Source organism: Lissotriton vulgaris, chromosome 7 (genome assembly GCF_964263255.1).
Source record: "Lissotriton vulgaris chromosome 7, aLisVul1.2, whole genome shotgun sequence".
Classification (NCBI taxonomy): Eukaryota; Metazoa; Chordata; class Amphibia; order Caudata; family Salamandridae; genus Lissotriton; species Lissotriton vulgaris.
This window is the reverse complement of record NC_141695.1, coordinates 217889105-217906204: the sequence shown is the minus strand read 5'-3', so window position 1 is coordinate 217906204 and position 17100 is coordinate 217889105. Positions and strand designations below refer to the sequence as shown.

The window sequence follows — 17100 nt, the reverse complement described above, 5'->3', positions numbered from 1 at the left end:
CAGGGCCGAGATATCGCAGTATAAAGTCACAACTTCGCATATTACTTGGATAAGCCAGACTGACTGATTGAAAAATTACATATATGTACTGAACTGTACCATTTTGCAACACATGGAGCTTATATTGGGCTTTTTGATTTTTTTCACCTAAATTCTGAACTGCTATCCTGAAGATAGCCAACGATTGAATTTCTGAACTTCTGCTTCCAGAAAGTCCTAAACCTTAAGTGTCTGCACACAGGAACAACCGGACCTCTGCAATCGTTGGACGCAGCCACAAACTACTGCAGGCCAATATTTCTCTTAGCACAGTCAAGTATTCACATGCAGATAGTTTTACAGTCTGAGATGCATAGGTGCAAACTCTAAACATTAAACAGCAGGGTTATATATGTCAAACATATCGCTGTCCATCTGCAGAGTTATTAATATGTTTTACCATATAGCTGCACAACTGCAAAAGTATCCATTTCACATCTGAACATTGAAGTGTATGCCCTGTGTTTGTTCCTTCTGAAAGCTATTTTTCTTCAATTGCAGGGAGCAGATGGAAGACGAGGCAGGAAAAACAGCCTCAGATTCCCACAGCAAGTATGTTACTTTTGTACCACATCCCTTGCAGTTTTCATTTCCAGGATCTTGGGCCTGATGTAGTAATCCTTGTTTGCAAACCTGGGTGTGCACATTTTACACCAACTGGTTTCCGAACTGGGAAGCAGTTTGCAATGTGGCTACCAGTGTTCCCAATAAGATACACTACAAAACGTTGTTTCGTAGCTGGTAGCATCCATCCTGCATAATGAATATTCAGTAGGTAAGTCACTATTGACTGGCCCCAGCAAATGACTATGAATGAAGGGATGGTGGCGTGCAAGGGACAGCAGACCTTCATCTCTACGGCCACTGCTGAAACTTTCCCAAATTTGAAACATTTTATGAAGCAGCCTGCTTTTTTTAAATGAAGATACTACTTTTAAAGAAAAACATTCAGGGGTGCGCCGTGGGTTTATGATCACATGTGATTGCCAATCGCAATTGGGAGGGAATGCCCCTTTCATGCCTCTAATTATTGCCATTCAAAATTAATCAGAGAATCCCTTTTTTGAGTCCAATAGCTTTTCCTTACTTGAAAAAGGTGTTTTATAAATTGCAAAAACCATGTTGTTTAGTGACAAACCAGACAACTGCTTAATGCTTGATTTGATGCCACAAAGCAGTTGTTTTTACGTAACGCCATTTTCCCTTTTGCCTTCTATTTTCTAGGATTAGTGATTGGTTTGACTGTTCACAATACTTTTATGCTATTCACTTGATATTATGGATCCCTCGTGCACTTTGTTTTATCGTTGTGCTTTATTCCTGATGCACTGTGATGTCTTCTTGTTTCACTCCAGGGCCCATAGTATGATATTGGCACATTTTCTCTGTTTGTGCCACAGTGTTCCTTCAAACAGGTGCGCCACGCGCAGAAAGGGAGAGTACGCCCTATTATGTTGTATGCGCTGCCCTTAGGGCAGCCGCAAACCCGTGCTGCCCTGGGGGTTACAAATAGCAAGTGAAATACAGAGTGACTCTTCGAAGCAGCTGCTCTGTTTTTCACCGTGCAGTCAGCCCATCTGCAATCCCCTTGCAGGTGGATTCAGTGAGTGGCTGCACTCGGCCGCAACTGGATGTTTGGGGGGTCCATGGGAACCCTTTCATCCCTAGGGAGGGCTGCTGGCGGGGCTCACTGACCGTGCACCACCTTTTTGTGACGCAGTCAGTGGGCCTCCTGAAGGCATGTTTGCCTCTGCGCCCACGTCTGTAATATGGCGCGGCGCAGAGGCAAGTGATTCCCTCATTTGTATGGGGCTTCATCCCCTGTAGAAGTAGCGCTACGTGTGCCAGCGTTGTCAGTATTACAGACAGGGCCGTACAAGTGTCTGCTGCCCCTAGGTGTGCACAAAACATGCGCACATGCCCGTTTTCCACCCTGGGCAATTTCGGTAATATGGCCCCTGTATGATAAAATTTCTCTGACTATAAAAACGCTGGATTAATGTATACAGTCTTCACGCAGAACCATGACACATTATTCTCCCTTTGTAGATAATCTTTTTCTGTTCTTTCTTATATTTACCCCTGCTAAAAGGAGATCTAGCTCAGCTTCTTTTTCAACACTTGAGTTGTATTGGGACCAGTGAGACTGGAGATGTCACTGGTAGCAGTAGAGAGCATAGTAGTAGCATCGTTAGTAGGAATTGTAAAACTATTAACAATACTAGTAGAACTGAAAATAACTTTGTAATAGTGGTACTAGTAGTACCGTCACTACACCTGAAATAAAAAGAATTCTCAAATGAGAGCTGCATTAATAGCTAAAACCAGTGAGTGGACCTGAATGCTTTAAGACTCAATGGCGACAAGACTGAGCTCATGTTGTTGGGCAACCAAGCAATTTTCAACCAACACACTCTGTGGCCGTCTTGCATGGGGCCCGCACCAATTCCAAACAAGCTTTTGCAATACATTAGGTCTCGCATTAGGAAAGTTTGAGCTATTGGTCTTGTAAAGGACACATTTATTATTTATGTGTTGGTTTTGAAAATAGGGAAATTAATAGCTTTGTCATTTACAATGCCAATACGTTTAAATTTTGAAAATGTGACACCTATAGCATTTGTAATGCAACATGTTTTGTATTTACGTGACTTAGATGTATTGATATTACAAATAACAATGGTTTTTATTTTTTTAACTAATACTTAAATAAAAGTTATTGTAATGTATAATGGCAATAGCTTAAGCTTTTGTAATTAACTTTTGTGAAGATTATGTTCAGTGAATTAAACTGTGAGGAAAATCTAAAAACAGAAGTGTAATATTAACATCTTTTTGTGACATTTGTAATAAAGTTTGAAACATCGAGAGAACATATTTGAACCAGTTGTTGTTGAATGGTTGCACAGATTGATGCTGTGGTGGCGCTTAGTGATGTTGGGGATGGCAACGAGTGATGCTGTATCGTTCAGTGATTATAGATAACAAAAGAGAGTTGCCAATACTGATAACCAAACAATTCATGCATTTTTAAGTAAAGTACTTGAAACAGCATTCAAGACCAGTAGCTAATTAATAACTTTTATTATTCTTTGGATTTTTTTCAACACAAAAACTCATATATTTAACGATTGCATATTCCAAAAAACACACATAAAAACCATATTCAGCAGGGGGTCGACTTTTAGGAATCATTCGGCATATCACACATATCACAAACATACACAATGCAACCATTCAAGGGAGGGAAAAGGTACAATTGCATAGAGCAATACAAAAATACAAAAATATTCAGAAAGTTTTTTTCAATATTTACAAGATAGCAAAAGGCGGACAGGGGAAGAAATTGAGAAAAGAAGCCAAGGTCTGCGAGGCACTTAACACTCTGGTCACTTAGTAATTATTCTAGTAAACAGTGCATCCCTATGAAAAAATTATATGTTATTTAGAAAAGGTAATGTACAAAAAGTGGGGACAAGCAACGAAATAATTCTTGACATCAGTGCTTGTCACTCTTGCAGACAACTGTGTGGCTATGGCCTACGCGTTTCGAATCCCGTTGGGTTGTGGGGATTCTCTTCAGGGCCTGGGGTTTTCTCTGGGAAAAATAGAGAAGAAAACGAGAGAAAGTATAAAATTTCAACATAATCCAGTTTATTTTTATCAAGTGATCAACATCAGGCGCAACACTTAGTGACCACTTTTTCTCTACACAGACTTACCAAAGGGCAACAGAATGCGGGGAATAGAGGGGCCTCAACTTGGTGATTAGATGGAATATGGCAGAATCTGGAGGGGTTGAAACATGGAGGGAGTCAGGCAATTGAAAACAAGATTTGGCGTAAAGTTAAGTGTTGCTCATTTACGCGGTAAGACGCCGCCCTCTTTGAACAAACTCTGTTTGCTACATAGTCGCCTGTTAGTTTGCTAAATTGTGTCCACTATGGGGTTATTTCTAGATTTTTCAACGCGCTAAACGGACTGAAAGACACAAGTTGCCCCTGCCTTTCACTACATAAGAGTCCCATTTGAAGCTCGATTTTCTTCTCTCCTCGGGATAAGAGAACATTTAGCAAAATAATTAGTAGGTGAGAATGACCACATATTTTGGAACCACTACCCCATTTTGAACTTTTTTGAGGTGATTGTTCTGATGTACTATTCGATTACCTTCCCACAGGTCTCCACCGCGCTTTTTTGCTACCTGGTTCACCCTCTCGTGCAAGTCTCTCTCATGCAAGAAAAGTAAGTAAATGTACAGCCCCCAGTCCCACTGATAGCTTTCAAATCTTGTTTTCAATTGCCTGACTCCCTCCATGTTTCAACCCCTCCAGATTCTGCCATATTCCATCTAATCACCAAGTTGAGGCCCCTCTATTCCCCGCATTCTGTTGCCCTTTGGTAAGTCTGTGTAGAGAAAAAGTGGTCACTAAGTGTTGCGCCTGATGTTGATCACTTGATAAAAATAAACTGGATTATGTTGAAATTTTATACTTTCTCTCGTTTTCTTCTCTATTTTTCCCAGAGAAAACCCCAGGCCCTGAAGAGAATCCCCACAACCCAACGGGATTCGAAACGCGTAGGCCATAGCCACACAGTTGTCTGCAAGAGTGACAAGCACTGATGTCAAGAATTATTTCGTTGCTTGTCCCCACTTTTTGTACATTACCTTTTCTAAATAACATATAATTTTTTCATAGGGATGCACTGTTTACTAGAATAATTACTAAGTGACCAGAGTGTTAAGTGCCTCGCAGACCTTGGCTTCTTTTCTCAATTTCTTCCCCTGTCCGCCTTTTGCCATCTTGTAAATATTGAAAAAAACTTTCTGAATATTTTTGTATTTTTGTATTGCTCTATGCAATTGTACCTTTTCCCTCCCTTGAATGGTTGCATTGTGTATGTTTGTGATATGTGTGATATGCCGAATGATTCCTAAAAGTCGACCCCCTGCTGAATATGGTTTTTATGTGTGTTTTTTGGAATATGCAATCGTTAAATATATGAGTTTTTGTGTTGAAAAAAATCCAAAGAATAATAAAAGTTATTAATTAGCTACTGGTCTTGAATGCTGTTTCAAGTACTTTACTTAAAAATGCATGAATTGTTTGGTTATCAGTATTGGCAACTCTCTTTTGTTATCTACTTTCATGGCTCAGCCTTGCTGATCAGAGCCAACCCTTAGTTGTTTTTTGGGTATCGTTCAGTGAAGCTGTGGTAGCGCATAGTGATGTCGTGGTGCCCCTGAGTGATGCTGTGGCGGTGCAATAGATAGAGTGAGGAGATGCTTTCTGTGCTTTGAGGAAGGAGAACCCTTGTGTGCTGCTTTCCCCCCGCTGGACTGCCTTTCTTTGCTGGGAGACCTCGCGAAACCCGCTGCGCGGGTCCTGCTTCGCCTGTGTGTCAGGGCACTTCCCTGCGGATTTTACCATCCGACACCGTGGGCAGGAGGAGGAAGCACAGGGCTGCGAACGCCAGGCGAGGGACAGGGACTCCATTGCCCAGGAGTCCCTGCGCTGTAATCACCTCCACCTGGTCGCTCTCCCTGTTTGCCCCGCCCTTGAGCACCGAGTGAAAGGTGCCTGCAAGCTGCTGCTTTGGTGGAGATGCTTTCTGTGCTTTGAGGAAGGAGAACCCTTGTGTGCTGCTTTTCCCCCGCTGGACTGCCTTTCTTTGCTGGGAGACCTCGCGGAACCCGCTGCGCGGGTCCCGCTTCGCCTGTGTGTCAGGGCGCTTCCCTGAGGATTTTACCATCCGACACCGTGGGCAGGAGGAGGAAGCACAGGGCTGCGAGCGCCAGGCGAGGGACAGGGACTCCATTGCCCAGAAGTCCCTGCGCTGTAATCACCTCCACCTGGTCGCTTTCCCTGTTTTCCCCGCCCTTGAGCACCGAGTGAAAGGTGCCTGCAAGCTGCTGCTTTGGTGGAGATGCTTTCTGTGCTTTGAGGAAGGAGAACCCTTGTGTGCTGCTTTTCCCCCGCTGGACTGCCTTTCTTTGCTGGGAGACCTCGCGGAACCCGCTGCGCGGGTCCCGCTTCGCCTGTGTGTCAGGGCGCTTCCCTGAGGATTTTACCATCCGACACCGTGGGCAGGAGGAGGAAGCACAGGGCTGCGAGCGCCAGGCGAGGGACAGGGACTCCATTGCCCAGGAGTCCCTGCGCTGTAATCACCTCCACCTGGTCGCTCTCCCTGTTTGCCCCGCCTTTGAACACCTCCTCTACATATAAGGAGTAGTCCTTGCCGCTGCGCGGGAGCGCCCGGGAGAAGCCCGGGACAAGCCCGGGACCGTCTGTGGCCGTCAGGGGCCGAAGGAGGCCGGGCTGGGCCACCCCATTGACGAGTAGGACCAATATTTTTCTTGCTACTTTGGTGGACTACACTGACTCATTTAAATTTGTGCCCTATTGTGATCAAATATTTGTAGTTTTGTTGTGGGGGGCTTTAAGTAATGTCTCTTACGCAAAATAGCACCACCTTGGCACCCTCTCATGCTGAGGGTGGACCAACCATCCTTGGCCCTTTAGACAAATTCTTTAATCGTGTTGTCCAAGATATTGATAAGGAGATCTCCTTAGCAGAAAAACGAGCTGAGCGTAGGCTGTCTATTGAGCTCCTTAAAAATTCTACAGAAAAACGCCTGCCGCAAGCCTTCCCGGCATTGGTTACCCCTTTGTCCTCCATAAGCCTGCCTGCTGTGTTTGAAATACCCAATGTTTCCCCTTTAATTATGGAGCCTGAGGGTGGTTCGCCACCGAGATTGGATATTACCACCCTGTCCACAATCCATCTGTAAATCCCATAGACTCCCCATCTAGTATAGTTGAAGCTAGTGTGTCTGATTCAAAACCAGGCGCAAAAAGAAAAAGGAGTACTGCTCCGAGGAAATGTTACTCCTCAAAACCCCCTAACAAGGTTAGGAAAGTCGCAAAAAAACCCTTACCTACCCAAAAGGAGAATAGTGGGGTTAGCGAAAGTGGTGACCTATTAAATGAGGGGGGAAATGTGGACTTGGCAAGCTTAAACCCTTCTTCTAATGACTCCCAGGGGAAGGGGTTGGCTGTGAATGCTCTTTCGACAGATCTACTGATACCCGAGTTGGAAAAGCTATTAAGGTCGCTTTTGACACCCATAGAGGTTCAAGTTAACAAGCTAGTTAACCGTTTGGATCATTTTGAGCAGGCCACCTTAGACAATTTTTTCCACATAAAGTCATTAATCAAATCACAACCTAGATTAATTGAGACTAGCAAGGTTCAGGAAACCACGGGAAAGACAAAAAGCCTGCCTATTCTAGAATCAAAAACCCCGTCAGGTAGAACTACAAACGTGTCTCAGAAAAAGGGACCAAGTCAATCGCCCAACCCTGTAGTGCTAGCCCGTACGGGTACTAGTACAGGAGAAAAAGTAACTAAGGTCCCAGACCCGGTGCCAAAGGGCAATAATAAAGAGTGCCCGCAAAGTAGTACTACTGTTCCAAATAACCCCCAGCCCCCACCAAGCATTCTTAAACCCCACCCTAATGTTGGAGCGGGGGGGTATCAACGGTTCCAGGCCAAGCAATGCTGTACCCACTAACTCCCAGCAAACATCAAATATCCCTATACCCTGTCCCAAGTCATCCGACCGCCGCCTCCCTACTTAACCGATGTGCTGGACGACGCGCATCGGACGTGCGCAGCGGGCGCGACGGTGGCGCGCCGGAGTCGTGCCAGAGTCCTGCCTGTCTGCGCCCGTCCGCGCCTGTTCGCGGCCCAGGGCCAGTCCTTATGCCCCAACGCTTGCTGATTCTAGGCGAACTTACTCCAAACACACTCTACTGTCCCTAAGGCCACCACAATGTACTAATGATACTTCTTTTTCCCCTCAGTACACGCCCTTGATCTGTCCTGAGTGTTCGTTATCTCTTACTGCGCTTCCATCAACACTAGACATTTTGGCGTCCAATTTCTTATGCAAATCGACTCCAAAACTCCCCTCACAAATCTACAACTTTATTAGTCTAAATTGCAGGTCCCTCCCTAAGCATAGTAGAGATGTTTTTGATCTTCTCTGTTCATTCCAACCTGATGCCCTGTTCCTCACGGAGACTTGGCTCACAGACTACTCTGGTCCTGATATTGCAATCGCTCTCCCAGATAAATATACCCTCTTGGCCAGTAACCGAAAGGGCAAGGAGGGAGGGGGAATAGCCATTATTTTTAAAAGAACTTTCTCCTGTAAATGGGAGGATATCGCGATCTCCAACTGTGAAGCTGGGTTGTTTAAGTTGCTGTTATCCCCCAATCTCACACTTACAGGCGTTCTGATTTACCGCCCCCCCCGGCCATGCCTCTTCATGGGCTGCATCTCTATCAGAATGTTTAGCTCCTTTACTACTGATGTCAACCAATTTCCTTATTGTTGGTGATCTAAACATTCATTTTAACGATACAACATGCCCAATTAGTACTAACTTACTATCTGACCTAGCGGCCATGAATATTACCCTACACAACTCAGACCCCACCCACAAGGCAGGCAATCTGCTCGATCCTATACTATCTAATTTGGATGCAGTATCCTGTAAGCGCCCCTTACCTGTTCCGTGGTCTGACCACTTTGTGCTAGAATTTTCCATCTCATTTGCTCACTCCACTAACAACCTAGCAAGCGCCCTTAAACCTAGAATGACCCGCAACTGGAAGAAATTAGATCCCAATAAACTCAATTCTGCTTTGTCTGATTCTATGCCCCTCACTGAGATCAGTAGCATTGATCAAGTGGACGTCATTCATCGCTGGCTCACATCTGCTGTAGACATTTGTCTCCCACTTCGTAAGCAGACTTTTAATATACATCACCCTCCGGCTCCTTGGTTCAATGACCTATTAAAAAAAGAAAAATCCAGCTGCAAACATCTTGAGCAGAAATGGCGCTCAGAGTACGATCCACAAGCTAAACTACACTATAAAGCTGCTCTAACTAAATACCATTCACTCTGCAAAACTGCTAGAACTGAATATGGTAATTCATCCATCCTGAACGCTCAAAATCGTTCTAAAGCCTTGTTCAAGGTAGTGCAGGAAATCTCGGGTGCCACCTGTCAACCCAAGGCCCCATGTTTGGATAAATCACAATGTGATTCCTTAGCAGACTTCTTTGTCTCCAAAATCGAGAGTATATATGCCGATTTCGGTCCATCTAATGTTCAACCAGTTTTTTAATCTACTGCCTCTACTGCCTCAGACTTCTCTCAGTCGGAAGGGGCGGAGATCAAGGTCTGGGATCCATAGACCCCTTCCACATTACTTAACTTAGTTAAAAGTATTAAATCTGGTTCCCCTCTGGATCCCTTCCCTCCTCAAATCTTGCACACCCTTGACCAACCCTCCCTAAAACTCATAGTGGAACTATTGAATACTTCTCTTAGGGAGGCTAAGGTCCCCAATTCCTGGAAACATTCGATGGTCGTACCATTGCTGAAGAAGGCTAATGCTGATCCAAGTATTTCCGCCAACTTCCGACCAATTTCCCTTCTTCCAGTCTATTCCAAGATTCTGGAAAAACATATAAATAAGCAACTCACTAGCCATATCGAGTCTCACAACATTTTACACCCTTCACAATCTGGTTTTCGTTCTGGTTTTTCTACAGAATCCACTCTGCTGGGAGTCTCTGAAACCATTCGTCATCTGGTAGACAGAGGGGAGACCGTGGCACTTATTCTATTAGATTTAAGTGCCGCATTTGATACGGTCTCCCACCCCATTCTGATTAACACTCTAAAAACATCTGGAATCACTCATTCCGCCCTTGAATGGCTCATCAGTTTTCTGTCCGATCGGACATTTCAAGTCTTTTCGGCTACTTCAATGTCAAAAATTCATACATCTGCATATGGTGTCCCACAAGGCTCCATCCTAAGCCCCCTCCTTTTTAATTTATATGTCCGACCCGTGGCAGCTATTGCAGAGCAGGCAGGGCTCTCCATATTTTCATATGCAGATGACGCACAGATAATTTTTTCCCTCTCTACCAGTCATCTCTCCACTACATCATCCCTCTGTCATGGACTCAATAATATTGCCTCTAGGATGTACAATAATAAGTTAAAACTGAACGGAGGGAAAACGGAACTCCTCCTATTTGGCAACAATCCTGCCTTATGGGGACCCTCTAACTGGCCTGTTCAAATGGGCACCCCTCCCAACCCTTCCAAAACTGCCCGTAATTTGGGAATAATATTCGATGACCAGCTGTCCATGAGACAACATGCCGTGAGAGTCTCCTCCATTTGTACAACCATCCTCAAATGGCTGAGGAAAATTACTTGGATGCTTCCTCTTGACACCCAGAAAACCGTAGTCCAGGCATTAATAACATCTCGCCTGGTCTATCAATCAATCAATCAATGACATTTATAAAGCGCACTACATACCCGTAGGGTCTCAAGGCGCTGGGGGTGGGGGGAGGGGGGTGCTGCTACTGCTCGAACAGCCAGGTCTTCAGCTTCTTCCTGAAGGAGAGGTGGTCTTGGGTCAGGCGCAGGTCGGTCGGGAGGGAGTTTCAGGTCTTGGCGGCCAGGTAGGAGAAGGACCTTCCTCCTGTCGTCGCTCTTCGGATGCGGGGGACGGCGGCAAGGGCGTGGTTGGCTGATCGGAGGTGGCGTTTGGGAGCGTAGAAGTTGATCCGGCTGTTGAGGTAGCTCGGGCCTTGGTCGTGTAGGGCTTTGTGTGCGTGGGTGAGGAGGCGGAAGGTGATTCTTTTGTTGACGGGGAGCCAGTGAAGGTCTCTCAGATGTCCGGAGATGTGGCTGGTTCGTGGGATGTCGAGGATGAGTCTGGCTGAGGCGTTCTGGATCCGCTGGAGTCTCTTCTGGAGCTTGGCGGTGGTACCGGCGTAGAGGGCGTTGCCGTAGTCCAGTCGGCTGGTGACGAGGGCCTGGGTGACGGTCTTCCTGGTCTCGGTGGGGATCCACCAGAAGATCTTCCGTAGCATGCGTAGGATGTTGAAGCACGCCGAGGAAACGTTGTTGACTTGCCTGGTCATGGAGAAGGAGGAGTCCAGGATGAAGCCCAGGTTGCGTGCATGGTCTGTCGGTTTGGGTGCGGTGCCCAGGGCGGGAGGCCACCAGGAGTCGTCCCAGGCGGAGGGTGAGGAGCCCAGGATGAGGACCTCCGTTTTGTCCGAGTTCAGTTTCAGGCGGCTGGTCGTCATCCACTCGGCTACCTCTTTCATCCCTTCGTGCAGGTTGGCTCTGGCGGCGGCGGGGTCGTTGGTCAGGGAGAGGATCAGCTGGGTGTCGTCGGCGTAGGAGATTATGTTGAGGTTGTGTTGGCGTGCGATGGCCGCGAGGGGGCTCATGTAGACGTTGAAGAGGGTGGGGCTCAGAGAGGATCCTTGAGGGACGCCGCAGATGACTTTGGTGGCTTCTGACTTGTACGGTGGTAGGCGGACTCTCTGAGTTCTTCCGTCGAGGAAGGAGATGACCCATTCCAGCGCCTTGTCCTGGATTCCGACGTTGCTGAGGCGCTGTACTAGTGTGCGGTGGCAGACAGTGTCGAATGCCGCAGAGAGGTCTAGGAGGATGAGGGCCGCTGTTTCTCCGTTGTCCATCAGGGCTCGGATGTCATCGGTGGCGGCGATGAGGGCGGTCTCGGTGCTGTGATTGGCTCGGAAGCCGGACTGTGAGGGGTCGAGGGATCCATTCGACTCGAGGAAGGCGGCCATCTGCTTGTTGACGGTCTTCTCGATGACTTTGGCTGGAAACGGGAGGAGCGAGATGGGGCGGTAATTCTTGAGTTCGTTGGGGTCCGCTGTGGGTTTCTTGAGTAGAGCGCTGAGTTCGGCGTGCTTCCAGCTCTCAGGGAAGGCGGCAGTGTCGAAGGATGTGTTGATGATGTCTCGCAGGTGGGGTGCGATGACAGCGTCAGCCTTGTTGAAGACGTGGTGAGGGCAGGGGTCGGTCGGTGATCCGGAGTGGATGGAGTTCATCGTGCGGATGGTGTCTTCGGTGCTGATCGGGGTCCAGGCGTGGAGGGTGGTGGTGGGGGGTGGTTGTTCGGTCTTGGTGTGCGTTGGTTGGTTGTTGAAGCTGTTGTGTATGTCCGCGATTTTGTTGTGGAAGTATGAAGCGAGGGAGTTGCAGAGGTCTTGCGATGGGGTGATGTCGTTGTTTCCTGCGCTGGGGTTGGATAGCTCTTTCACGATGTTGAAGAGTTCCTTGCAGTTGTGTGCGTTGTTGTCCAGCCGGTCCTTGAATGCAGTTTTCTTGGCGGCGCGGATCAGCTGGTGGTGCTTCCGGATGGCTAGCTTGAAGGTGGTCCTGTTGTCCTGTGTAGGTTCCCTTCTCCAGACTTTCTCGAGGGCTCGGCAGTTCTTCTTGGAGCACTTGAGTTCGTCGGTGAACCACGGGGCTTTCTTGCTGCCGGGTCTGCTGGGCAGGGTCCTCAGTGGGGCGAGTTCGTCCGCGCAGTTGCTGATCCACTTCGTGAGGTTGTCGGCGGCCTGGCTGGGGTTCGCTGAGCTGGCAGGAGGGTGCTGGCTCAGGGAGGTGGCGAGCTGGTCTGCTGTGATCTTGTTCCAGCTTCTGCGGGTGGCCTGTTGCTGGTGGTGGTGGGTCGTCGTTCTCTTGAAGGTGAAGTGGACGCAGCTGTGGTCCGTCCATTGAAGCTCTGTGGCGTGGCTGAATTCGATGTCTGTGCTGGAAGAGAAGACTGCGTCGAGTGTGTGTCCGGCGAGGTGGGTGGGGGTGGACACCAGCTGCTTGAGTCCAAGATTGGCGAGGTTGTCGAGCAGGGTGCTGGTGTTGCGGTCGTTGTTGTTCTCCAGGTGGAAGTTGAGGTCCCCCAGGAGGATGTAGTCGGCGGAGGGGAGGGCATGCGGGCTGACGAAGTCGGCGATGTCCTCGCTGAATTGTGTGCCTAGTTCCGGGGGTCGGTAGATCAGGGTGCCTCTGAGGGTGGTGTTCGGGTCGGTGTGGATCTGGAAATGCAGGTGTTCGGCGGTGGTCAGGGTGTTGTCGGTGCTGGTCGTGAGACGGATGGTGTTCCTGTGGATGATGGCGATGCCTCCTCCCATCTGGTTGGCGTTGCGGTCCCTCCGGACGATCTTGTAGCCCTCTGGGATAGCGATGGCGATGTCGGGAGCTGAAGAGGCGTTCATCCAGGTCTCTGTGAGGAAGGCAACGTCAGGGGCTGTGGTGTCTAGGAGGTTCCAGAGTTCGATGGCGTGTCTGTGGACGGAGCGGGTGTTGAGGAGGATGCACTTGAGGTGGGTGCTGCTGGTGTTCGGCTTGGCGGGTGCTGGTGCGAGGCAGGTCCGGATGCAGGTGAACTTGCAGGCGTGGCAGCTGAAAGGTCCGTGGGTGCGTCGTGGTGTGGCTTGGTGGCATTCTGGGAGTCGGCCGGTGTTGAGAGCGATGAGGGTGGCGGCGGAGTACGTCAGGCGTGTCGATCGGGGTCTTCGTGGGCCAGGGGTCCTGGCGCTGGGGGCGATCCGGTCGCGGACGGGCGCAGACGGGCTTACCTTTGGCGCGCCTTCGGCGCACAATCGGCGCGCCCCCTGCGCGTGACCGCTGCGCGTTCGCACGGTCGCCAAAAAAGGCGAAGTGCGCGGGTGGGCGGAGCAGCTGGGAGGCGGGAGCGGGGAGGGAACAGAAGGAAAGAAGGGGCGGGGTCTGCGGTGGTGGCGGGAAGCGGGGAGGGAAGACGGAGGGCGGCGAGGTAGGCGGGCAAACAGGAAGGAAAAAGCTGACACGGAAACAAAATACCAAAAACAATACAAAAGGCGATTAAGACGCTAACACGGGCACAGAAAAAAGAAAAGGAAAACAGGCACAAATGCAGGTCAAAACAAAGCCAAAACAGCCAACAGCGGAGTCAGCCGGCAGCCGGCAGCGAGGCAGGCAGTGAGGCAGAGGGGAAGGCAATGGGCACACGCAGCAGCTGGTGGCCGTGCGGCGCGGGGGTGTCCCACAAGTTCTCTTTTTGGGAGCAGGCAAAGGGGTTATTCGGAAATTACAAACGGTCCAGAACATGGCAGTTCGCCTCCTATGTAAACTACCCCATAAATCTCCCACCTCCTGGCACCGTCGTAGTCTTCACTGGCTAAACATTGACAATCGATGTAAATTCAAGGCTCTTTGTCTTGTACACAAAATTAACACTGGCAAAGCCCCCCAGTATTTGAAATCTCTTATTCACCCGTATCTTCCTTCCCGCACTCTTCGTTCATCTAGTCAACATAAACTGCTGATCCCCAGGACGAAGAGAGCCAGAATGGGAGGTCGATCTTTTGCTTTTTTGGCCCCATCCTTGTGGAATTCTCTCCCTTTGTCCATTCGGATGGAATCCAACTATCTAAAATTCAGAAGGGATGTCAAAACTTGGCTTTTTGATCTTTAGTTTTGCTACTGTACACTCTCCTCATTGGTTTAGCGCCGGGAAACCTCCGGGTAGCTGTGCGCTCTATAAAATTAAATATAAATAAAAAAATAAATAAAATGTCCGAGCAACCAGACATTCACCAATTTATCCAGCGAAGCCACCTCAAAGGATACCTCCTGTGAATCTTACCCCGGACTCAGATCCCTACGTCGCGGTCCTCACCAATGTACCACCTCTTTTGGTTGGACAAAGAGAAACCTTCCAGATGCTCAAAAATAAAGTAATGCACTGGTTAAGGGTAAATAGACCATTACCGGGGGAAGTGGATGGGTTGATAATAGGGGTAAGGAGGATTGACTGGATTGGCTACACTCTTAAAAATCTGGGGGGGACTGTATTGTTATTAATTTTCAAGACCCCAGGGTGGCTGGTTGGATAATGAGGCAGGGTTGGAGTACAAGTAGTGGTGGAATTGGCATTGTGGACCTCACCTTTTTTTACCCAAGGCAAATATGTGCCAAAGTAGGAGGGCCTAGGAACCCAAACAGCTCTAACAACCCCCCGATGGTAAGTGTTGCTCCACCATCCTTTACCCCATTGCAATGGCAAACCCACAGTAATGGTTTAAACTACAACTATCTGGAAGGCATGCAATGTTTGAATTGGGGTTGTTGACCAAAGTTTGACTATTGGAACAACAGGGGAGGTACATCTTGTTGGAACCCTGATGTCCCTGCATTGAATACTGATGTTGTGTCAAATGAAACAAATGATGGTGAAAGGACTGTATTTGAGGAGGAAGCTGTCGGGGGGGTTAATGCAAAACTCGGGGAGTGGGGAACCATTTGTTTTAAGCACTACTGTTTCTCAAGGAGTTGAACAAAACACCACGGGTAACGAACAAAACTGGGGAGAGCAGGGTGGTAGTCCAATGAACTCCCCTAGACTGCCCATTACAAGAACAGTATGCAGGGATGGATCTGCTCCAGGGAGTTTTATATCTTGGAATATTGCAGGACTGGGGAGTAAGCTGATGTCGCAATCATGGATTGATTTTATTAATGGGTTTGAACTATGCCTTCTACAGGAAACATGGGCTTGTGATCCTATTTATCTCCCAGGTTATTTAAATTTTTCGATTCCAGCAAGTAGAGGTGTCAGGGGTAGACCTATGGGAGGCCTCACACTCTGGATTAGGCAGAACTTTGATACCACTGTGAAAATGTGGGATCTGGGTTGTAGAGACATTTTAATGTTGCGAATTTCATCAGCAAAGTGGGGTGTGATAGATCTGTATAATGTCTATGCCAGAGGCTCCAATACTGGGAGTTCCCCCACTTTAGAGGCCTTATCTAATTCTCTGCAAACCAAGTCCCTTGGAAATCGAATAATAATGGCTGGGGACCTAAATAGGACCTTCGAACCCTTAGATAGTACTGAAGATCCATTGGGGCAGAAGGAGGACAATCTATGGGGAGTCCCTTATCTGAATCTAGCTCCTGTTAAACGCTGGACAAAGGATATACTTCTCCTAAATACTATGTGCTTGGAACATGGGATGAGAGCCCTCAATGGAAGAACAAAGGGAGACAAGGAGGGTGTGTGTACATATGATAATGGTCACAACAGAAGTAGGATAGACTACGTTATATGTAGTCTTAACCTCTGGCAGGGGGTTTGTGACATGGAAATCACGGGCAGGATAGAAAGTGATCACAACCCCCTTTGTGTGACCCATACCTGGTGGAAGTTACCACAGCCCAATCTCCAAGCAAGTGATGGGTTGCTCCCAGACATGGCAATTGATATGCGCAGACTTAAATGGCCATGTGTGTTGGCTAATGCAGCATCTATGGACTCTATCGCTTCCGAGGTGGATAACGCAATTGTCTCCATGGAACTAGCAAGCTCTACAGTCCCAGGATCTAGTACAATTACTGATATTCATAACAATCTCTTCTCCCTTTTAAAACCCCATTTTGTGAGAGCATGTAAGGGAAATCGTACAGTACCCACCAAACTAGCTAGGTGGTTCAATTGAGAGTGTAGGGCAGCCAGATTAACCTTGGGAAATGCTATTAGAAATGGGGACAGGGCAGCAATTATAGCAGCAAGGAAGCAATACAATACAAGCATTTCCATGGCAAAGAAAACGTGGGATGAGAAGTATTGGGATGAACTAAAAGAGGCCTCTAGAGCCAAGGATTCCAGGCTTTTCTGGAAGATAGTGAAGTGGGGCAGAGGCGGTGCCCCAAACAAACCAGATAATAATGTTGCAGAGTCCGCTTGGGTGAACTATTTCAGGCCCCAATATGCAGAGACAAAGGCGATGGTGGGAGGGGATGCAATTTTAGCTGTATTTCCCAAAGACAATTTGTTTTCCGCCAAAGAAGTTGAACTTGCAATAAGTTCCACACAAGGGGGTAGGGCCCCCGGTTTAGATGGGATACCCTCGGATGTTTTTAAAAATGACAAAAACAGGTGGGTTAGGTATGTGTTTTTATTGGGGAATGCCATCGCAAAAGGGGCGCTAGTCCCAGACCAATGGAAGGGAGCTATTATTATACCGATCCATAAAAAAGGAGACCGATCCCTTCCGGCTAATTATAGGCCAATAAGTTTGATTGCCACTATCCAAAAAGTAATTGGGAAGATGGTGGTAAACAAACTTATGGAATGGGTGGACGAAAATGAC

At 48.0% G+C, this 17100-nt stretch overlaps 1 protein-coding gene across 1 annotated transcript in view; it reads left to right on the top strand.

Annotated features, from left to right (window-relative positions):
• The window catches only part of LIN37 (lin-37 DREAM MuvB core complex component), a 234446-nt gene that overhangs the window by 38798 nt on the left and 178548 nt on the right, over positions 1 to 17100 (top strand). The window contains exon 4 of the mRNA XM_086929986.1: positions 541 to 591. Coding sequence (XP_086786112.1) covers positions 541 to 591 — 51 coding nt within the window. The remainder of the gene's footprint in view (positions 1 to 540; positions 592 to 17100) is intronic.